This window comes from Drosophila sechellia, chromosome 3L (genome assembly GCF_004382195.2).
Source record: "Drosophila sechellia strain sech25 chromosome 3L, ASM438219v1, whole genome shotgun sequence".
Lineage (NCBI taxonomy): Eukaryota > Metazoa > Arthropoda > Insecta > Diptera > Drosophilidae > Drosophila > Drosophila sechellia.
In genome coordinates this window covers 3,288,681-3,307,718 of record NC_045951.1, presented here as the reverse complement: position 1 = coordinate 3,307,718, position 19,038 = coordinate 3,288,681, and the positions used below count along the sequence as shown (strand labels likewise).

The following is a 19,038-nucleotide window of genomic DNA, read 5'->3' as shown; positions in this document are numbered from 1 at the left end:
GTTTGAACTTGAAATCCGGCCGAGACGTTGAACTGCTCCACTGGAGGAGGAGCAGCTGGAGATCGGCGCCCCAATGGGCTGACGGATTCGCATTTTTTGGTTTTGGGGGTGCTGGTCAGGCAAACTTGCGCAATCGAAGTTTGGCGAGCATTTGGCGAATACTCGGAGCACTCGAATTCGGAAAGAAGGTAAAGGTTAATGTGAAGTACTTTTGCTTTTTTCTGCACTCAAAGTAACCACCAATAAGGTCAAATTGGTAAGGGGGAATATTTTAAAGCAGATATCGTCTACTCACAGAAAAAGTAAGTCTTTAAAGAATATTTATCATATCTCTCTTTTGTGAATTTCGTTTGCCGCTCAATATGACATCTCCAAATTTCACAGTCACCTAACAAATATATATGGCTTGCAAGCAGAAAAACAAACTCCTTTTTGACACTTGTAAAGACCAGTTAAGCTGTGGCGCCGTGAAAGAATACTGCGACGCCGAGAACATCGCCAGATCTTCGACGATGCAGTGCATCCAGTCTGGCATCAATGTGCTTAGCAGCATTGCTGCTTCGAACAAGCGAAGTGAACGCGCCAGTGTTGACACGGTAAGTGCGAATTGATACAGTTCCAAGTTCCGATCAAAGTACGTGCCCTGCGTCGCCAAACACCCAGATATAGTGTGGTAACCACGAATGGCGTTTATTATGTTTGCGGGTGGGAATCAAAACCAGTAAGGAGTAGACAATATATATACCATGCGGTGCATGTGGCCGGCCACAAGACTATCTGTGGCCAGGCGGTTACAAGCTAAAGCTACGCAAAAACACAGTCCAAAGGGCAGCTAACGTCTAGGTCACATCTACAGCAGCTTCTCAATGTCCTTGGCGATGTCCATGGGATCGGTGGTCGGGGCATATCGGTTAATGGGCACGCCCTCCTTGTTCACCAGGAACTTGGTGAAGTTCCACTTGATTCCGCTGCCCAGGGTGCCGGTCTGCTTGGCCTTCAGGTATTTGTACAGCGGCGCCGCATTATCTCCATTCACATCGACCTGCGGGGGTGGGGCAAGCTTAGTAACTCGGTCTACAGCAATCAGCTAGCAGCTTTAATAGACTTACCTTGGCGAACACCTCGCCTATGTCAGCCTTGGAGTCGCGCAGGTGGCACACCATGGCCTCTCCATCGGCCTCCGGCATCTGGGATCCAAACTGATTGCACGGGAAGTTGAGGATCACCAGGCCGCGCTCGCCGTACTTCTCCTTCAGATCCGTCAGCTTCTGGTAGTTGTTCTTGGTCAGGCCGCACTTGGAGGCGATGTTCACCACCAGGACCACCTTGCCCTTGTACTTTTCCAGCGAAATATCGTTGCCATGGGTGTCCTTCACGGTGAACTCGTAGATCGAGGCGGCGTTCTTGTAATCTCCGTTAGCAGACATGTCGATCTGGAAGCAATGGAAAATGGGAGTTAGCATTGCATAATTACTAGTAGGTGTGAAGGCTTGGGTCGATGTTTTGATCAAGAAATATAGATATTTATAGCCTTATATTCAATCGGGGTATGGAACACTATATTCAGTATCAAAATCGACCCAGTCCACGCGGTTTATTGCAGTGAACAGGCAACAGAAAACAGAGAGCACAGGCAGTGGCAAAGGCTACATCGTTTAGTTTGGCGCAGAGACAAGCAACTGAGTTAGTCAACGGGTTAGGATCTAGTCAACTAGCAATCAGCACTACTCACGGCAGCTGCTGTGGAGTGTTGGGCGGCTGAGGAGGTGGCGTATGTGGGCGTGGCCGCACAGCTCACGGGAAGCAGGACGGTGCAGAGGCGAAGGCACTGCCTCTGACCGCGACTCAGCTCGAGGACGGGGCCCAGGGTCCGCCTCATCGAGTAGCACCTGAGGGCCTGGCGGGAAATGTTTTGAAACTGCCTGAGACTCATTCTTTAAACTGCAAATAATAACCGGGCAGAGTGTTCAAATTTAGTGAATGAATTACTAGTGTGGAAGTGTACGTTGTGTATCAGATCGAACAACAATCGTTTCAAACAATTCAATGGAAAAACATAAAAATCAAATCCAAATTTCTACTGATTAACGAAATAGTTAAATAGAAAATAGCAAGTAGTAGTAAAGTAGTAAGTGTTCTAGAATTCGTAGCTATCTTATTTCCGAATAAGAAAGTGTGCACTTCTATGATTGTAGTAGACAACCGGACGATAAACATTCAAGATTATTTCACTTTGTGATAATGGGTTTCCGAATCCGCCCAATCCTACATACATCACGCGCAAGAACTCTTGGCTTCTGGTCACAGTGACGCTGAATAATTCATCGGGGTCAAAGTCAAGAGCTATATGTACACAACTCCGTATATCCCAGCTCCGTGTGAGTCACGCAACCTAGTGGCCACGCACAGTGACCTTTAAGCTGGCCAGGATTGGCCCACGTTACCCACGAGGCTGCCTCGTTACCGCCGCTCATTGCACATGCAAACCATTGTTCGAGTTGATTGGACAGCAATTTGGAGGGATAGTTAGTGTTCTGGGTAATTACTTGCATGGTGAAGTAGATGTACGATCCCAGGGCGATTGCCACGGACCCCAGAAAAAAGTGGACGATGGAGCGGCCGGCCATTACTGCGCTATATATCGACTATGTGTACGATTTCACAACGATCTGCTGTGAGTTTTGGATGCAGGGATACAAATATAGAATGCGAATGCCGAGATTCTGCAAGCTCACGCTGATATGGGCGAAAATCGGTAGCAAAGTTCAGATTCGATTCGATTGTTTTCCCTGCTTTATGTAAATATATTCTTGTCACCTCGACCAGCTGTGTTTTCGGCCTGATTATGCTGTGCTTAATCACGACAGCTGGCTTATTATTGTTTAGGCTTACTTATGGCGTAATAGCAATGACTAATGGCACTGGGCACTTTCTCACTTTCGCAGCGTAAATAAAACTGAAACCGGCGACTTACAAAAACCATTATTTATATGTGTATTTGAAAGCACTTGATAATGTAATCACTATGTTCTGGTCTGGTCACACTAGGAGTACAACTTTTCCAGAGTTCCCAAGTGTGGCGGTTAAGCCCTACATTCTTATTTTAAACATGAGAGTAAAAGCCTTTAATTAAAGTATCTAACCTTAAAAGGTTTAAGCTTCTTATTTTATATAATTTTGTATTGTGAGCATTCAGCATAACAAGGGCTTTATGAAATTATCATTACTATTCATATTTTGTAAGCACGAAATATCAAAGTTGGTTCCCAATTCAAAAAAACCCTTATTTTAAATTTAAAATAGCGGCAATTGCAATCAGTCGTTGCCAGATCCGCTCGAACGGCATTGCCAGACAGCCAACACCATTTGCTGGTTGGTATTTTCCACCCACACAGCAAACGGTCGTACGAATTTTCTTCTTTTTCCATTGTGCGTTTTTGTTTTTGGCGAGAAACAAATTGCAGTCGAAATTTCCCAGTGAAATGCAGTGCGAATTGCTTAGTACGTCCATGTGCTACTAAGACAAAGGAGGAGAGAAAGTCAGCGAGCAGGAGCAACCACGCCCACGCCAGGCGCACCGCCCACCGCCGCAGGATACACATACACGCGGAGCCCACACTCACACACATAAGCTCGCACACAATAGAGATCCCTGAGTGGCGAAAAAGGATTTGCGGAATGATGCTCACATCTATAAACAACTCCTTTGAACAGGACACCCACGATGCGGACGCCAACTGCGACGGGCCCGACCTGGACTTCGTGTACGCGGACGTGGATGGCTACCAAAACGAGATCGCCGAGCTGTATAGCTACACGGAGTTCAGCGAGTTTCAGATGAACGTGAAGGCCTTCGAGGACCAGATGGAGCTGTACGACCTGCCGCCCAACTGGCAGAAGCAGGACTCCGCCTCCCAGCGCGGCATTGTGATGAAGCTGGTGGACCAGCTAGAGGTCTCCGATCGATCCTTTCGGATGCAGGCCGCCCGGTGCATCCTGTACCTGGCCCAAGGCTGCTGGGCGGAGGTGCAATCGGACGAGGAGCAGCACCAGATCACCAGGGACAATGTGCTGGTGCTCTACCAACTCGGCGTCTTCGCATCCTTCATCGACCTGCTCAACATGGAGATCGAAAGCGCCTGCTCTCCGGACATTGTGGCCGTCAAGATCACCAACGTTACGCTTGTGGACTCCACGGACATCCGGGTGATCCTGTCTGTGCTCTACATCATCACAGAAACTATTCGTGATGAACGGGAAAAGGGCAGCGAGGACTACAGGGAGCTGGCCGACTCCTTTGTGCAGGAGATCAACTCGCCACTACCAGATGGCGAACTCCTGGCCGTCAAGCTGCTGGGCATGATCACAAGGTTTTGCAGTGGCGCAGCACCGCAGTTCCCCATGAAGAAGGTTGTCCTGCTGCTGTGGAAAGTTTCGCTGCTGGGACTGGGAGGCATGGATGTGCTCAAGAATCTCAAGAACGAGTATCGATTGAAGGTGGGCTTAGAACCCATCACCGAGGACACGCTGGAGGTAACCAAGTGCATGCGAGCCAGCTCCCCGCCAGCCACAGCTACTGATATACTGGAGAACCAGTATCCCAAGAGGAACTTCAAGTAAGCGGAGCCTGAGATCACTTATGTACACTTTCTAATTCATTTCCCTTGCCCCACAGACGCTCCCTGATGAAGCAGCGTTTCCTGGACGAGCCCGAGCAGATAGACATGGAGATGGGTGGCAACGAGGGTCAAAATAATGCCAACAATGGCAGCGGCAATGGCGGAAACGGGGAGGAAGAACTCTCTCAGTACTACAGGCCCTACGATGACCCCTCTTCGTCCGCATCCACCACCTCGACGGCAAATCCAAACAACCAGCCTAGCCTAACACAGCCACCCGCTGCTGTGCCTCCGGTACAGATCACGGCTCGCCTGCCCTGGACGCCCAAGGTGCGACAAAAGGACATTGACCAGTTTCTGGATATTTCGCGGAATAAGTTCATAGGGTATTCGCTGATTGGTGACCACGAGAGTCTGGCTGGACTGCCGCAACCCATTCACGAGGGCTTTAAGACGCTGCAGCGGCACATGTATATGAGTCTGGCCGATGTGCAAATCAAGAAGGAGGAGGACATAGCTAGGAACCCCATTTCCACGCACGAGGACGAAATCAAACTGACCCCGGCTGAGGTGCTGTACCAAGCCATCCTGCCAAACCTGCCGCAGTATATGATCGCCCTGCTCAAGGTCCTTCTGGCAGCTTCGCCAACGTCCAAGTCCAAAACGGAGAGCATCAACATAATGGCCGATGTGCTGCCTAGGAAGATGCCGCTAACGGCGACCCAATCAACAAAGCTAACCGTCGACATTGGTCGGCATAAGGAGATCATTGTGAAGGCTGTCTCGGCCATCATCCTGCTATATTTAAAGCATTTCAAGATAAACCATGTTTACCAGTTTGAGTTCATGTCGCAGCATCTGGTGTTTGCCAACTGCATCCCGCTGGTTTTGAAGTTCTTCAATCAGACAATCACAGAGTACGTGAACACAAAGAACTCCATTCCCCTGCTCGATTTCCCGTCGTGCGTAATTGGTGAGCAACCGGATTTGAGTGGCGATAGCTTTGTGTACGGCGGAGAGATGTCCGATAAGTCCTACTCTTGGCGGAACGTGTTCTCCTGCATTAACCTGCTGCGCATCCTTAACAAGCTTATCAAGTGGAAGCACTCGCGAGTGATGATGCTGGTGGTATTCAAGTCGGCACCGATCCTGAAGAAGACCCTTAAGGTGCGTCACGCCATGATGCAGCTGTACGTGCTGAAGCTGCTCAAGATGCAGACCAAGTACTTGGGTCGCCAGTGGCGCAAGTCCAATATGAAGACCATGAGTGCAATTTACGCCAAGGTGCGGCATCGTCTAAACGACGACTGGGCCTTTGGCAACGACCTGGAGTCGCGTCCCTGGGATTTCCAGGCGGAGGAGTGCACGCTGCGGGCCTGCGTGGATCGATTCAACCTGCGACGCTATCCGGAAGCCACCCAGAAGTGTGGAAACAACGGTACGGCAGCTCAGAATGCGGAGAACGCCCAGCAATCCAACATGATGGCGGGCAACAATGGATGTGGCAATAATGGCGACGCAAATGGCTATGGAAATAACGGTGGCGGTGGCAATGGCGGCCACAGCCAGCAGCAGCAGCTTAACGACTATGGTGTGGAGGGTGGATTCCCCAGCGACGAGATCCTCACCCAATCGGACTTTGCCTTCTTCGGACACTCGGGCTGGTGGGATCGCAAGGTCGAGCTGACGGATTACTTCAAGGCCAACTACGCGGTCTGGCTGGAGGAGGAGGTCTACAACAGTCAGACCGACTGGGACGCCCTCTAGGGCAGGGCTGCCATCGGTGAGCATCTGAATCCCGCATCTGCCCCGTCACACTTTTATTTACGTGATTCCTTTTTGAATTACAGCTGCTCTGTAGGATCCACATGCGCGTCATAAAAGCAAGAAGTTATTAACGTAATTGTAAGCATTAAGAAGTACATTGATATAATCCATGTAGCCCGACCACGATTGAAACACCAACTACTCACTGAATTGGCAATAATTTGGCAAGCCACGGGCCTCCGCTGCGCTCCTCCTAACTAACTAGCATACGCGAATACCATACCCATAGCGATGACAAGCCTGTATATGTAATGATTGTATTTTTTAATTTATATATTTATTATTTTACCTTTTCCGCGAGCCCTTGAAACGGATCGCGGTAATCGGCTTCTGTAGCGGAATAAACAAATTTGCTAGTTCGAAAACGACACTTGGCTTGAGGTTAAATGTCTGTTTATTCGTATGTGTGTTTTGTTTCGCACAAGAAAAAAATATATAATTCTTTTAGGTCATAGTCTTAAAGATAGGTTTAATTTGGTAAATATACACTACGGTATTTACAAGGTGCATATATAAATATCCATTATATAGTACAATAACTTTTCGACTCCATAAAAACGCCCCATACCAAATGCCTCGTTGGGGTTTTGCTAAATTCCATGACGTAATAGTAAACAATACAATATAATAGTTAGCACAGCTAAATATGAATTCCTGAACCGAGTTTCTTCATTTCACAATCTGGTTACAAGAGCATTCTCCACAAGAGAGACCATGTCACCCATAATAACTATCTTAATACGAAATAAAGACTAACTAATAATAGTTGTATCCTAGGGCGGGTCGATTTTTTTCGATTGTTCCGTGAAAAGAAGCTAGAAACTGTAAGCAAATCGGCCTTGGAAGTTGTAGGTTGGGCAAAACAATTAAAATATTCTCTAAACAATACTGCACTTTTCTTTGGACTTTGCGATGCTTAAAATTGGCTTAAGTTCCAAAAACTCACATTTTTAATTTGGATTAAATAATTGATTTTAGATCATACTTTTAACAATTTAAAATCGAACCACCCTTAGAGTAGCTTACAACTATAACGTAATATGGGAATTTTAGCCACGATTCGGAGAAGTAATCCAAACAATTTTGAACCGTTTAACATCCTACTACTAAACAATATTCAATTATTGTACTCTGGATCCAAGGACAATCTATTGCTCCATGGGACACGCCGTCGGCATGACGTTGTTATTGCTCGGACCCATGTAGAGCATCCCGAAGCGTTTCTGCTGCGGCGGACAGACGACGGGAGCAGGAGCCGGGACCTCGCAGCGCTCCTCGAAATAGTGGACGATGCGCTGGAGGACGAACTTGAAGATCTTCTCTTTGCCGATCTCGCCATTGAGGAATGTGATGTCCTTGCAGTCGCGGTACTCGCTGAAGTTCTTTTCGTAGTGCGGCCACACACAGAGCTCGAAATAGCCCGTGACATCGGGTGGATCGTAGGTGCGCTTACTGCGCCGCTCGAAGCACTTCTCATAGGGCAGATGGAAGTGATACTTAAGGTTGCACAGGGCCAGCAGCTCCGGCTGGTTGAAGATCATGAAACCCTCGACCAGGAGGAAGTTGACCTTCTTGTCCCTCAACTGGGCGGCAATCTGGGCATTGATGCGCATAATGTGCTGCTGCTGCTGCTGGATTTGCTGCTGCTGGTGGTGGTGCTGCTGGTGATGGGGGTGATGTCTCGGGTGCTGATGTGGCGGATATTGATAGACCCCGCCATTGGCCTGTTTGTAGTAGTTCGAATTGTACTGGTACTGTTGCTGGAACTGCAGGGCGTAGTGCTCGAAGTTGGCATAGGTCACAAGCTGCTCCTGTGGCTCGGGAGCCACATGTTGCCCCTTGATTATGTGCGCTATGTCGTTCAGCATCTTGGCCATGTCCAGCGAGGTGATGAGCTCGAAGTTGATGGCGTTGAGCGCCTCATTCCGCTGATGTCGCTTGTCCTCCACGGGCAGAAAGTAGTCATCCTGCGAGATCAGACGCACCTCGCCAATGGTGTACGGTGAGTTCCACAGCGGCGCTCCGCTCAGACCCTTGAAGTAGTCGTGCAGGCTGTGGGCTAGCGTCGTCTTGCCGCCACAGGTGACGCCCGAGATACCAATGACCAGCCACTGCGGCATCTTGTCCTCGACTGACTATCGCTCTTCCTAGTTTTTCAGTGGAATCGTACGTTCGCACCGCGCAAGATAACCCCCCGGATAACCCCCTTAATCGCGTTTCACTCTCAGGCTCCAGATGTGGTAAAAGGAGAACGCGGCGATGCCGCCGAGGAAGATCACCCCGAACACGGTGGGTACAATGAAAGCGTACTTCAGCGGTGGAAAGAACAGCCGAATGGGATTGCCTGTAAAAGTTTGTAAAGTATACTCATGTTCACAAGTGTTTCATTTGATAACAGGCCAGGAAAGAAAATACGTAAGTGTACTGTTTATATGATTACTTTTAATAGCAACAAATTAAAATTGTCACGGAACGGCAAACCTGCGATCATGAAATATGTATAAAGTGAATATCCAATATCTAGGAGGAAAAACCACCGAAAATAATTAGCTGAGTACACACCCAGATTTGGAACCACATGATACAGTGGTACCACTTGTTAATCACTTTTACCTGCCTAGACTCTAAACTAGCTAACTAGCTTGACTGCGCACATATCGGGCGATTACTGTACGCCTATCATCTCTAGTCGTCGGTGACCTTGACCCGAGCTTAGAGCATCGTACAGCCGCATTCCAGGTAACCCCTGTTAGGATGGTCACCTCTGTAAAACACACGGGTTCATCCTCGTACATTGCCAACTATATATATATACTTGAACATCGTGACCAATTTACGCCGCGGCGTCACTTTAATTACTACACAAAAGCGCGAGATTATTCAATAAAACTTATGTATTAGCGGGGGAATAACGCAAGCCGTGGAAAACTCACCTTCATCGATGAGCATAAACGGGAGGACGGCCACCCAAAAGAAGTAGTAGAAGAACACGGCGATTGCAGATATCAAAATGATTTTCCCGAGTTGCGCATTCGAAGCCATAAATAGCTATTCTCGGAAATTCTGGGGTTTCTCTGGCGAAAGAACACGCGACCGGCGATTTGTTTGTAAAACTGCTCATGGGGCGTTCTCCCCGGACGGACTGCTTCACTGTCCACTGATCGTTGTCCCGCCGCACGAATCCCTAATGTTTCGTAGCTGCCGATTTACTTTCGTGGTGTAATTGTAAACAAAACAAACAAGTGCGTCAAAAAATTTCCGAATTCAATGTAGTGGTGGTTCAACCACTCGAAGAAGTATCGATAGCTCGAGTAACTGTTTTGCGCAACGCCAGTTGATGTTCTTATCGATTTATACTGCTTGGGGATAATTTTCAACATACGATTTTTATATATATAGCTTGCCTGCAGTGTCCCTTGATGAGATGAGATGAGATGAACATTATATCATTAATATTCCAAATAAACTATTATCATCGATATTTATACTGAAACATGCATCACCAAGACAGTGTGGCCAGCACTTACTTTCTTTACTTTTCAGTGAATGAAACAATATCGATATGTCGATAGTAACTGATACTATCGAACGCTGATAACCCAGCACTAATAGGATTGTAAACAAACAATTTTTAAATGGTTTAAGAATGGTAAAAAAGGGGCAATCGAAACGGCAGCCATGGGTGAAGAACCTGTACTCCAACCGGGAATATCCGGACAACTACACGGATGCCAGCTTTCTGAAGGATCTGCGCACGAATCTACATTGTAGAATATATACGTTCGGCGAAGCAATTGCCGGTATTACAGTACTTAATAACCAAATCTCCTGCATCACCGGCTTCCTAATACTCTACCAACTTATGCTCAGCGACAGCGTGTCGCCTACCACGATCCTGGTGCCCAGTTGCGGGATCACGGGAATTGGATACCTGTGCTACCGAGGAAGGAGTCTAAGCTGGGCCCTGCTGGGCGAGGACTCCAAAACCCTGGTCACAGTGGTTCTCTTTGGCTACCTTTTCTCACCGATGCTGCACACCCTAACGCAGGCCATCAGCACGGACACCATATACACGATGACCTTCTTTGTCCTTCTGGGCAACCTGATATTTGGGCACTATGGATTGGATGTAGCCATGGTCTCTAAGGTAGGCAATAGGTACGACTATTGGTGTTGATTGTATATGGATCTCGACACCACCTCAGAATCCTATATAATAGAAGTACTTCCTGTTCCATGTTAAGCGCAGGCCGTCTCGTTGAATGCCGCCATATTTGGATCCATTTGCCTAGCCTCCCGCCTGCCGACTTCGTATCACGCCTTCGTGCTCCTTGTGGAGGCTGCCGTCTTTTTCGTCCTTTATCCCATAATGACGGAAGCGAATTGGCATGCTGGATTCATGGTGCCTATATTTTCAATATGCTGTATGGCGCTGTACTGTATATCGCGCCCGGTGCTCTATCTCTACATCTCCACAACCATTTTCATCAACTTTGTCTGCCCGTTCATATTCGTGTGGCAGCAGCAGTACAAGTTCAACATCCACGGGCCCTGGGACGAGGCCATCGTGGAGGAGAACACCGAGGAGAACTTGGATGGCAACTTATAGCGCCAGCTGCGCTTCTCAGAACAGTTGCCGCCACGACTTGGTAGCGGCGACGTCGAGGAGCACTTCACTGATCACTAACCCTTTGCACGCTCATTTTTATAACTTTGTAAACTCATTCCAAGCCATTGATGTTAATCTTTTGTATCATGTTATATCTGTTAGTTTGTAAGTAGCCTTTTAATAAATTATACTTTTTGTGTTTAAAACCATAACCCTTTCAAATTTATGTAATTTTATTAGCTATAGGGGACTGTATTTTCGTCTTATGAATGGCTTTTTAAATAAATTGTTATCAGTTTAAGGCATACCCCAACCCAACAAAAGGTTTTTTAATTGAAATATAATGGAGTTAAATGAACAGGGTGAGTTTTTGAGCGTTGTTGTGGTTTACTCACACTAAAAATAAATTCAGTTGAAGCTTTTTAATCGTCTGCGGCTAAAACCCGTTTCGTAGATAATAATTAAACATTCGCATGAGCCTACATTGAATATATTTTACCCTATCTAACGCATATAAATGGAAGCAATTGCTTTAATAATAGACTATGGAATATGGATGAGTGACATCTGTATCAAGTGCACGCACGCTCTAGGGTTTCCCAGAAGCTCCTAGTTTAAGCAGAGATTTCATTATTTTAGTATTCTGGGTTTAGCCTTTCTATGTAAGCATGCTGTGTTTCAAGCTACGTCCACAGTTTCAGTTCGCATTCCTGAGAGATAAAGAATCCTGATTACACCATATCGTTTGCCTGATAATTCCTCGCTTTATGGAGCGCACTATTTTCTGCAATTATTCATAATAGAATAGCCTTTGACGTTTTTGAAGCATGTTACAATCTAAATAAAAACAAATGAATTGGAACTTGAAGAAAACATGCTAGAGCTTTTCGAGTCATGAGTACAAACATTTAAATAACTTATAATAAGAATCTTTAAATTGTCTGACGAACTTAGTATCACAGTTGAACGAAGTAGGTTAAACCAGAGCAGTTCCCATCAATCAAGTGTCTTGTACTATTGATATTGTAAACTGCTTGCCGACCAAATGTGTTTAATTAAAATAGAGAATAATTGCGTTATTTGCGTTGCAATAATATGTTTATTTATAGTTATCAACCGATTTTACAAACTATAATATTTAGTAGTTTTCCGGCACTTTAGAGCAACGCGCCTTGGAGGATGGCTTAGCATCCCTCGCACCAGCACTTCAGACTGGGACTGCAGTGGCCACTGGATCGTCCTTCCTCCTTGCACACCCGACGACAGGTCTCGTTGTCCCAGACGGCGCAGGGTCCTCCGTATCTTCCGGAGAGACAGTCGGCATCGGCTTCCTTGGCGTCCAGGATGAAGATGGTCATCACAGCCAGGAAGAGGTACAGGAACTTGATGTGCATGTTGTCGGTTTTGAATCAGAGTGCTACTGTCGGAACAATTCGGACTCGATTAATGAGTCCAAACCCCCAGCAACCGCTTTATATAGGGATCGGGATCGCTCTGCCCGGTAATTTCGACTCTGCCAGCTTCGGCGTATTTATGGAATTGATTGGCAGATAAATGGAGATAATTATTGAATTGTATCTCATGGAAGGGCATACTTTAGGGCTGATAAGATAACAAAAACTGACTCGAAAGTATTCGCTTTTAAGATAATGATCATTGTGGTAAATGTCTAAGGAAGTCGCATAAAATTTCGTCTTCTCTATAAAGTGTCACTGCAATCTTCTTAGTTGGCAGTTGAGTAAGAATGTGTAGTTTTTCTAATTTATTAAGTTCTGGAAAATGGCCTATTAATAATATGCCGACACTGATTTTATGCAATGTGCCATTTATCACGAGACTTCTAGGAAACTAATTAAACCAGTTTCAATAACAAATATAATTTATTCATAAATTGTAGAACTGTCGAGTATGCTAGGAAAACCCAGAACCGGATTAAAACACCAAACTTGCAGTTTTCAATGTAACACGGATGATAATTTGTTTGAAATATTAACATGTCAATTTGTCTTTATTTCCCATCGTTGCTTTTATTTCTTCTATTCCATTCTAAATCTCATTTTCGAAGTAAATTTATATAGGACCTCTTTGCTTTTCCAATAATATTTTTCAGCATGTTTCAAAATCCTTTGTGCATGCATTTGCTACTTAGCTAGTAGCCTTAACTTTGATGTCACACAAGTACTCTTATCTGAATTCGATAAGCTTCCTGGAAACTCGATACGGAGCTCGCAATCTTGCCGATTGATGCAATCCATAAAATGAATCAGGAAATGCCATGAACTCGGATTGCATCGAAAATTACGACTCCAAAAAACCATTTTATCACTTTTTATACAATGAATTCGTTCTTTGAGTAGAAATAAAACTGTATTATTTGCCGAGAAGTATATTCTTTATTTTCCTTTTGAAAACAATAAAAAATACATTAAACATATGCGGACAACCATATGTAAATTTGAGCACGTTGGACGATAAGGATCCTCAGCATTGTTCGCACCAGCATTTGAATTTCTTGAGCCCGAGTGCACTCTTATATAGGTACAGAATTAGCAGAATTAGCATAAAGGTGAAAATGCAAATAACTGCAATATAACTTTCGAAAGGCATACTTTTGGGCCTTTTACGCGAAAAAATGTACATCGCTATCATGGGAAGATAGAATTGCTATACCTTCTTATTATTTATGCACCTTTTTGTTTATAAGACTGTGGTAAGTCTTACCCTTTAAATAAAATCAAAAGATAAGCCTGAAAGGCAATGCTTATGTGCTGTGAACAGAAGATACAGCTTGCACTTTTGAAATGCAGTGGATCTAGCATACTTCGCACCTGCACTTCATCCCGCCACTGCAGTGTCCACTGACATGTCCCTCCTCAATGCAGAGACGGCGGCACTTTTCTCCACTCCAGGCCCAGCAAGGACCGCCGAAAGTTCCAGAGAGGCAATCACGGGCCGAAACAGTGTTGGCCCCCATTAGTACGATGGTCATTACAGCAAGGAGGGCAAACAGGAATTTGATCTGCACCATTGCAACTGATGTTCTCAACGAGTCGCGAATTTTACTTGATTTCTTAAAGGCGTTTGGCATCGACCACCCGTGGGGACGCTTATATAGGGATACAGATTTTAAGATTTTTTATTTGATCGTAGCATTTGATAAGCTTCTCGGAAATTCAAGCTTACAATAACCGATATAATCCTAGTTTTCCAGAAACACTTGTCAACTTCATTGATTGAAAAAAATGCATCGTTATCATAAAGAGTTATTTACCTAGAGCTGCTATCTTTTCGGTTTAAAGATGTATGTAAACATTTACTTCCCCTAACTAATATAAAGACAACAGTGCGTGCGAGAGATAAGAGCGTAAGAGCCAAATGTGTGGCCTATATATTTATATATTATTTGTTTAGAATGAAGTATTCTATATACACATTTAAAATGCATTTAGTATGGATTCAGCATCCTTCGCACCAGCACTTCAGACTGGGACTGCAGTGACCACTAATGTGTCCCTCTTCCTTGCAAATACGACGACACATCTCGTTATCCCAGACGGCGCACGGACCCTTGTATTTGCCGGAAAGGCAATCGGCATCAGCGATATTGGCGGCCAGGACAACAATTGTCATCACAGCCAGGAAGACGAAAAGGAATTTGATCTGCACCATTGCAACGGATGTTCCCAACGAGTCTGGTACTTTACTTGAGTTCTCGAAGACGTTTGATATCGACAGCTCGTGGGGACGCTTATATAGGACAACACCTCCTTGTATTTTCTATAATCTTTTTAGCATGTTTCAAAATCATTTGTGCATGCATTTGCTACTTGGCTAGTTGCCTTAACTTTGATGTCACACATGTACTCCTATCTGAATTCGATAAGCTTCCTGGAAACTCAAGACAGAGCTCGCAATCTTGCCCACTGATGCAATTCATAAAATGAATCAGGGAATCAGGAAGGGAACTCTGATTGCATCGAAAATTACGACTCCAAAAAAGCATTTTATCACATTTTATACAATGAATTCGCTTGGTTTGATTATGTTTGGCTTTTATTTACAAACATATACATGTGAAAATTAATGCAGATCATAAAATAATACATGATGTTTGCATTAAATGTATAGTCATTATAAAGTTCGATACGATTAAAATTAAATAGAAACTAGGTTCTCGGTTGTGGTAAAAACATTTACAGATAGCATTATAACTACTAAGATTTAGGGACTATGCCTAACAATACACAAACACACATGCGTTTATACCTATGTATTTTGTAAACTGTCTTTAGTCATTTGCTAATCCGTAGGTAACTATTGAATACAATAATTTATTTCACGTATGTATAAACTTTCTCAAAATGTAAAAAACGTAGTACATATATATTCTCTGCTGGTTGGGCTCACTTATCGATCTAAACTAATGCAATTAACTACAATCGAATAGGTTTAACATACTATATAGTATATGAATGACATCCTGAACAGCATGTTCCTTTAAACTTTGTGTTTTCCGCACTAATAGATACTCGTGTTCTTCATTTTCATATTCATTTTTTGATTTCACTTTAATTAAACTAGCCACTCTCCCACTCTCATTTACGCCTAAATTCCACTAAGAACAAATAATGATACAAAAAAACACTAAAGCTGCACCATGGCAGACCAGTCTCCATTGCAGCGGTTTGCACAATTAACGTTAAACTAGGCTCCTAATTAGAGTGCCACCTCGTCGCCATTCCTGGTACTCAGTGGTGACACCTGCTCCTGATACTGCTGTTCGGCCTGCAACTGAAGCTCCCGCCGCCGCTGGGCGGTCACCGTCAGGCCGAGATTGACGTCCACCTGTGCGCTGGAGACCACTTGGTTGTTGGCGCACGGCTCGTACATTATATCACGTATTGATGTTGCTGCTGCTGTTGTGGCGGCCTTTGTTGTTGCGGTTGCGGTTTCCGTTTTGGTCGTGGCAAAGTGTACATGTTGTTGCGCCTGATGTGGCTGTCGTCAAACCAAATCGCTTTTCGGGGTTGACGTGGCCCCTATCGCAACCACGGGAGCTCCTGCGCTGGCACCGCCAGAGGTTCCCTGGTTGCCACTGGATGTGGCCTCCAGCAGGGAACCCGCCTCCACATCGCCGGCCTGTCGGGCGGCATTCCGCTGGCGGCACAGATACGGCGAGTTGGTGGGTGAGGGCAGTTGGTTCTGTAATTTAGGTTTATATTTCATTATACAATTCTACATGTTCTATTTAGACTAGATACTCACCAATTTGTTGTTGTTTTGGCAGCACGTGGCCTTGACACATCCTTCTTCCGTGGTGGGACAATCCAACGCGCAGCAGTCGGAGCCGCTCATGTTGATGCTGGAGGTGCCATCAGACATGTTGCAGCCTTCAATCTCGCTGAACTCCGGCTGGATGGTGGTGGAGTGGATACCCTCGTTGTGGAAGAACTCCTTCACCTTTTCGGCAATCTTCATGTACTCCGAAAGGTTTCGGCACCTACAAGGGTTACAAAAGATGGATTAGTTTGCTTTCATTTGATTTATAAATGGTTATAGCATTCATTTTTCCTTTTAAGAAAGGCAGTCACTTTTTTAACAAGTAAATCTTACCTAATATGGGCAGAGGCGATGATGCGGTCGCCAGCCAGTTGCCACACATGGAACTCGTGCACAGCCAGCACGCCATCAACTTTCTCCAGAAGCCTCTTCTGAATGGCGTCCACCTGGATGTGGGTGGGCACTGTTTGAAGCAGAATCAAGGCGGACTCGCGTAGCAGCGGCCACACGGAGTGCAGGATCAGGACAACCAGAACGATGGACAGAGCGGGATCCATGTAGTATCGGTACTTCCACTGCGTCTTCCACACCACGACAGCACTGATTACGACAATGATGCTGCCAAGGGCATCGCTCAAAACGTGCAAAAAGGCGCCGCGCATATTCATCTGGCCGGGATCATGGCTGTGTCCATGGCTGGATTTCTTGACCGGTGCCTTTTCCTTCGGCTTCTCGTAGGCAAAGTCGTTCTGCTCATCCTCGCCCTCGTCCATGTTGGCCAACTCAGTGAGTCGGCTGTGGTTACGTGTGAGTCCGCCGCCATGTGAGTGACCATGGTGACCGCCGTGCTCTGCAATTCAGATGAAGTTAAAGAGCTGCTAAATCTTCTCCGTATTAGTTGGTCTTACCGTAAAGCAGACAAAGTCCAATCACATTCACCAGAAGACCCAGGGCTCCCACGATAACAAGCAGTTCAGGCTCGTGAATCGGCTCCTCCTCAATGAATCTGTGATAAATGGAAATGTATTGCTTTATTTAAGCTGCATTCATCAAATCCCATGTTAGTTTATTATTTTTGGCAGTGTAGCTGGCTTCTGCAGGGAATCTGTAGCTATTGGCAGAATAATCACCTCGCAAAGAGTTCGATAAATATGCACAAAATGTGACTGGAATGTAAATGAACAAAGCTTATAATTCCACACAACCCAATGCACAAATACAGACCGAAAAGTGACGATATAACGTGAATGTATCACAACAAATTAACTCACAGGCGGAGTCGAGTAATTCAAGAAAATTTAAACAAATCACGTTAACACATGTCGATGCCAAGGCAAGCCTTTTGCTCATAATACGGCTTGGCTTACAGGGTTTTGGGTGCGGATCAACGATCCGTAATGAGTGAAAATATTAAAGCCGTTTGCGTTGGGGCCAAGGAGTAAAGAGTGAGCGAGTAGTAATCCGAGTTAATTAGTTTCAGAGCCACGTTTAATAAGCAATGAGTCTTAAAAACCTCGTTATAAACCTCCAATCGACAAAATTTAATAGTATGATGACACCATTTGAACATATTTTTTTGTTTTTCTCTCAGGAATATAAACAAACGCAATCTGCAGCCGCTTAATCATTCGATTAGTACTTTGCTAGCTATTTATGCTAGAAGGCAAACAATATTTAAATCTCTCATCTATAAAGCATGTAATGACTCATTTCTGAGTAGAGATTTTCGCTTGGATAGCAGATGTTTCAAAATTGATTCTATTGCAGCTTATCTTAGTTTTGTACATTCTGCAAACAATTTAAGTTGATTTAACACAACGAACTCACCTTTTGCAAGCCTCGATGGTGATGCTGAAGCACAGGGCCACCAGGAAAACGGCGTTGACCAAAGCTCCCAAGACTTCTGCCCTGGCCCAGCCGAAGGTGTTCTTTGACCACTTTTTCGGTGACATCTGTCGAGATAAGGAGTTAGCTGAGTGATACACGTTGTATTTTTAGGTAAAAGACAGGGACTTACCTTCACAGACAGGAATGATATGACCAGGGCGGCGATGTCGCCCAGCATGTGGAAACTATCCGCCACCAGAGCCATCGAATTGGTCACATAGCCCACAATGATCTCGACGAAGAAGAAGAACGCCGTGAGCCACATCATCGAGAGCAGCCGGCATTTTTTGCCCGAGTACTTGGCCATTTTGGAGAAACTGCAAGAGAGATGAAGGTGAAAGAATTTAAAATTAATAGAACCTCACGATCTCTAGAACCTTTTGATTTTCTTACAATACAAAAATTAGAGTCATGGAAACAGTAGTAGTTCCCCCAATTTATTTACCAAAGAAAGCCATTTTTGGACTTGGAGAAGTTTGGCAGTGATGTTATTCCCCCATCTCACACATTTTCCATCAATATGGCTTTCGAAATATCAATCAAAGCTCGTTCTCAGTTCATTCAACTGCTTTTTATGCAGTCAACAAATAGACTGCAATGTGCCAAGCTCTGAAATTGTTATTGCACAAAACAAAAAAGATACTGAGACACGCACGCCCAAACAAATTACCAACAAATTGAGTTTTTCAATTGTTTTCCATTGTTGCTGCTCGAACAGTTTTCCATTTAGTTTCATTTAGCCCTTTGTTTAGGCAAAAGTTTTAGTACCCCATCGGGTAGGCATTTAATTGAAAGAAGAATATGTGCCCGGTTTAT

The 19,038-nt window shown here is 45.0% G+C and overlaps 9 protein-coding genes across 14 annotated transcripts; 2 read left to right on the top strand and 7 right to left on the bottom strand.

Annotated features, from left to right (window-relative positions):
• The first annotated feature begins 364 nt into the window (after nucleotides 1–364).
• On the top strand, nucleotides 365–6,816 carry LOC6610623 (striatin-interacting protein 1 homolog). 2 transcript variants are annotated; one of them, XM_002035154.2, is made up of 4 exons: nucleotides 365–596; nucleotides 3,715–4,616; nucleotides 4,676–6,402; nucleotides 6,470–6,816. In XM_002035154.2, exons 1-3 carry the CDS (start codon nucleotides 402–404, stop codon nucleotides 6,384–6,386), a joined length of 2,808 nt encoding a protein of 935 aa, XP_002035190.1. In that variant the 5' UTR covers nucleotides 365–401; the 3' UTR covers nucleotides 6,387–6,402; nucleotides 6,470–6,816. The 2 variants fall into 2 exon arrangements, with proteins under 2 accessions (XP_002035190.1, XP_032575501.1); XM_032719610.1 differs by lacking the exon at nucleotides 365–596 and having other exon boundaries at nucleotides 3,408–4,616.
• Nucleotides 665–2,997, bottom strand: LOC6610624 (probable phospholipid hydroperoxide glutathione peroxidase). 3 transcript variants are annotated; one of them, XM_032719613.1, is made up of 4 exons: nucleotides 2,893–2,973; nucleotides 1,733–1,941; nucleotides 1,110–1,433; nucleotides 665–1,042 (listed from the first exon to the last, which is right to left on the bottom strand). In XM_032719613.1, exons 2-4 carry the CDS (start codon nucleotides 1,931–1,933, stop codon nucleotides 851–853), a joined length of 717 nt encoding a protein of 238 aa, XP_032575504.1. In that variant the 5' UTR covers nucleotides 1,934–1,941; nucleotides 2,893–2,973; the 3' UTR covers nucleotides 665–850. The 3 variants fall into 3 exon arrangements, with proteins under 3 accessions (XP_032575504.1, XP_032575506.1, XP_032575505.1); XM_032719615.1 differs by lacking the exon at nucleotides 1,733–1,941 and having other exon boundaries at nucleotides 2,893–2,997; XM_032719614.1 differs by lacking the exons at nucleotides 1,733–1,941; nucleotides 2,893–2,973 and adding an exon at nucleotides 2,547–2,758.
• A 6-nt stretch (nucleotides 6,817–6,822) lies between the features above and the next one.
• LOC6610622 lies at nucleotides 6,823–8,580 on the bottom strand. The gene has a single exon (XM_002035153.2). The coding sequence runs from the start codon at nucleotides 8,564–8,566 to the stop codon at nucleotides 7,595–7,597; it is 972 nt and encodes a 323-aa protein (XP_002035189.1). The 5' UTR covers nucleotides 8,567–8,580; the 3' UTR covers nucleotides 6,823–7,594.
• A 51-nt stretch (nucleotides 8,581–8,631) lies between these two features.
• On the bottom strand, nucleotides 8,632–9,731 carry LOC6610621 (dolichol-phosphate mannose synthase subunit 2). The gene is made up of 2 exons (XM_002035152.2): nucleotides 9,380–9,731; nucleotides 8,632–8,790 (listed from the first exon to the last, which is right to left on the bottom strand). The coding sequence occupies exons 1-2, from the start codon at nucleotides 9,486–9,488 to the stop codon at nucleotides 8,654–8,656; spliced, it is 246 nt and encodes an 81-aa protein (XP_002035188.1). The 5' UTR covers nucleotides 9,489–9,731; the 3' UTR covers nucleotides 8,632–8,653.
• On the top strand, nucleotides 8,937–11,267 carry LOC6610620 (phosphatidylinositol N-acetylglucosaminyltransferase subunit C). 3 transcript variants are annotated; one of them, XM_032719611.1, is made up of 3 exons: nucleotides 8,937–9,185; nucleotides 9,990–10,593; nucleotides 10,691–10,808. In XM_032719611.1, exons 2-3 carry the CDS (start codon nucleotides 10,093–10,095, stop codon nucleotides 10,706–10,708), a joined length of 519 nt encoding a protein of 172 aa, XP_032575502.1. In that variant the 5' UTR covers nucleotides 8,937–9,185; nucleotides 9,990–10,092; the 3' UTR covers nucleotides 10,709–10,808. The 3 variants fall into 3 exon arrangements, with proteins under 3 accessions (XP_032575502.1, XP_002035187.1, XP_032575503.1); XM_032719612.1 differs by lacking the exon at nucleotides 8,937–9,185 and having other exon boundaries at nucleotides 10,168–10,246; nucleotides 10,317–10,593; nucleotides 10,696–11,267; XM_002035151.2 differs by lacking the exon at nucleotides 8,937–9,185 and having other exon boundaries at nucleotides 10,696–11,267.
• Nucleotides 11,268–12,131: 864 nt separating this feature from the next.
• Nucleotides 12,132–12,512, bottom strand: LOC6610619 (drosomycin). Its single transcript, XM_002035150.2, has one exon. The coding sequence runs from the start codon at nucleotides 12,447–12,449 to the stop codon at nucleotides 12,240–12,242; it is 210 nt and encodes a 69-aa protein (XP_002035186.1). The 5' UTR covers nucleotides 12,450–12,512; the 3' UTR covers nucleotides 12,132–12,239.
• Nucleotides 12,513–12,615: 103 nt separating this feature from the next.
• On the bottom strand, nucleotides 12,616–14,308 carry LOC6610618 (drosomycin). Its single transcript, XM_032718210.1, has 2 exons — nucleotides 13,777–14,308; nucleotides 12,616–13,719 (listed from the first exon to the last, which is right to left on the bottom strand). The coding sequence occupies exon 1, from the start codon at nucleotides 14,141–14,143 to the stop codon at nucleotides 13,868–13,870; it is 276 nt and encodes a 91-aa protein (XP_032574101.1). The 5' UTR covers nucleotides 14,144–14,308; the 3' UTR covers nucleotides 12,616–13,719; nucleotides 13,777–13,867.
• A 104-nt stretch (nucleotides 14,309–14,412) lies between these two features.
• Nucleotides 14,413–14,748, bottom strand: LOC6610617 (drosomycin). The gene has a single exon (XM_002035148.2). The coding sequence runs from the start codon at nucleotides 14,722–14,724 to the stop codon at nucleotides 14,512–14,514; it is 213 nt and encodes a 70-aa protein (XP_002035184.1). The 5' UTR covers nucleotides 14,725–14,748; the 3' UTR covers nucleotides 14,413–14,511.
• A 338-nt stretch (nucleotides 14,749–15,086) lies between these two features.
• On the bottom strand, nucleotides 15,087–18,539 carry LOC6610615 (zinc transporter 1). Its single transcript, XM_032718209.1, has 6 exons — nucleotides 18,353–18,539; nucleotides 18,163–18,287; nucleotides 17,244–17,341; nucleotides 16,669–17,185; nucleotides 16,321–16,555; nucleotides 15,087–16,257 (listed from the first exon to the last, which is right to left on the bottom strand). The coding sequence occupies exons 1-6, from the start codon at nucleotides 18,527–18,529 to the stop codon at nucleotides 16,060–16,062; spliced, it is 1,350 nt and encodes a 449-aa protein (XP_032574100.1). The 5' UTR covers nucleotides 18,530–18,539; the 3' UTR covers nucleotides 15,087–16,059.
• Nucleotides 18,540–19,038: the final 499 nt, after the last annotated feature.

Excerpts from the sequence above, each read along its gene's own strand:
- LOC6610620 (XM_002035151.2), top strand. The coding sequence starts at position 10,093 with ATGGTAAAAAAGGGGCAATCGAAACGGCAGCCATGGGTGAAGAACCTG. Across the intron at positions 10,594-10,695 it reads ATGTAGCCATGGTCTCTAAG|GCCGTCTCGTTGAATGCCGC; the intron begins GTAGGCAATAGG and ends TGTTAAGCGCAG.
- LOC6610622 (XM_002035153.2), bottom strand. The coding sequence starts at position 8,566 with ATGCCGCAGTGGCTGGTCATTGGTATCTCGGGCGTCACCTGTGGCGGC.
- LOC6610621 (XM_002035152.2), bottom strand. The coding sequence starts at position 9,488 with ATGGCTTCGAATGCGCAACTCGGGAAAATCATTTTGATATCTGCAATC. Across the intron at positions 8,791-9,379 it reads GTTTATGCTCATCGATGAAG|GCAATCCCATTCGGCTGTTC; the intron begins GTGAGTTTTCCA and ends AAACTTTTACAG.
- LOC6610619 (XM_002035150.2), bottom strand. The coding sequence starts at position 12,449 with ATGCACATCAAGTTCCTGTACCTCTTCCTGGCTGTGATGACCATCTTC.
- LOC6610623 (XM_002035154.2), top strand. The coding sequence starts at position 402 with ATGGCTTGCAAGCAGAAAAACAAACTCCTTTTTGACACTTGTAAAGAC. Across the intron at positions 597-3,714 it reads AACGCGCCAGTGTTGACACG|GACACCCACGATGCGGACGC; the intron begins GTAAGTGCGAAT and ends TCCTTTGAACAG. Across the intron at positions 4,617-4,675 it reads TATCCCAAGAGGAACTTCAA|ACGCTCCCTGATGAAGCAGC; the intron begins GTAAGCGGAGCC and ends CTTGCCCCACAG.
- LOC6610618 (XM_032718210.1), bottom strand. The coding sequence starts at position 14,143 with ATGCCAAACGCCTTTAAGAAATCAAGTAAAATTCGCGACTCGTTGAGA.
- LOC6610624 (XM_032719613.1), bottom strand. The coding sequence starts at position 1,933 with ATGAGTCTCAGGCAGTTTCAAAACATTTCCCGCCAGGCCCTCAGGTGC. Across the intron at positions 1,434-1,732 it reads AACACTCCACAGCAGCTGCC|ATCGACATGTCTGCTAACGG; the intron begins GTGAGTAGTGCT and ends CATTGCTTCCAG. Across the intron at positions 1,043-1,109 it reads TAGGCGAGGTGTTCGCCAAG|GTCGATGTGAATGGAGATAA; the intron begins GTAAGTCTATTA and ends CCACCCCCGCAG.
- LOC6610615 (XM_032718209.1), bottom strand. The coding sequence starts at position 18,529 with ATGGCCAAGTACTCGGGCAAAAAATGCCGGCTGCTCTCGATGATGTGG. Across the intron at positions 17,342-18,162 it reads ACCATCGAGGCTTGCAAAAG|ATTCATTGAGGAGGAGCCGA; the intron begins GTGAGTTCGTTG and ends CATTTATCACAG. Across the intron at positions 16,258-16,320 it reads GCCAAAACAACAACAAATTG|AACCAACTGCCCTCACCCAC; the intron begins GTGAGTATCTAG and ends CCTAAATTACAG.
- LOC6610617 (XM_002035148.2), bottom strand. The coding sequence starts at position 14,724 with ATGGTGCAGATCAAATTCCTTTTCGTCTTCCTGGCTGTGATGACAATT.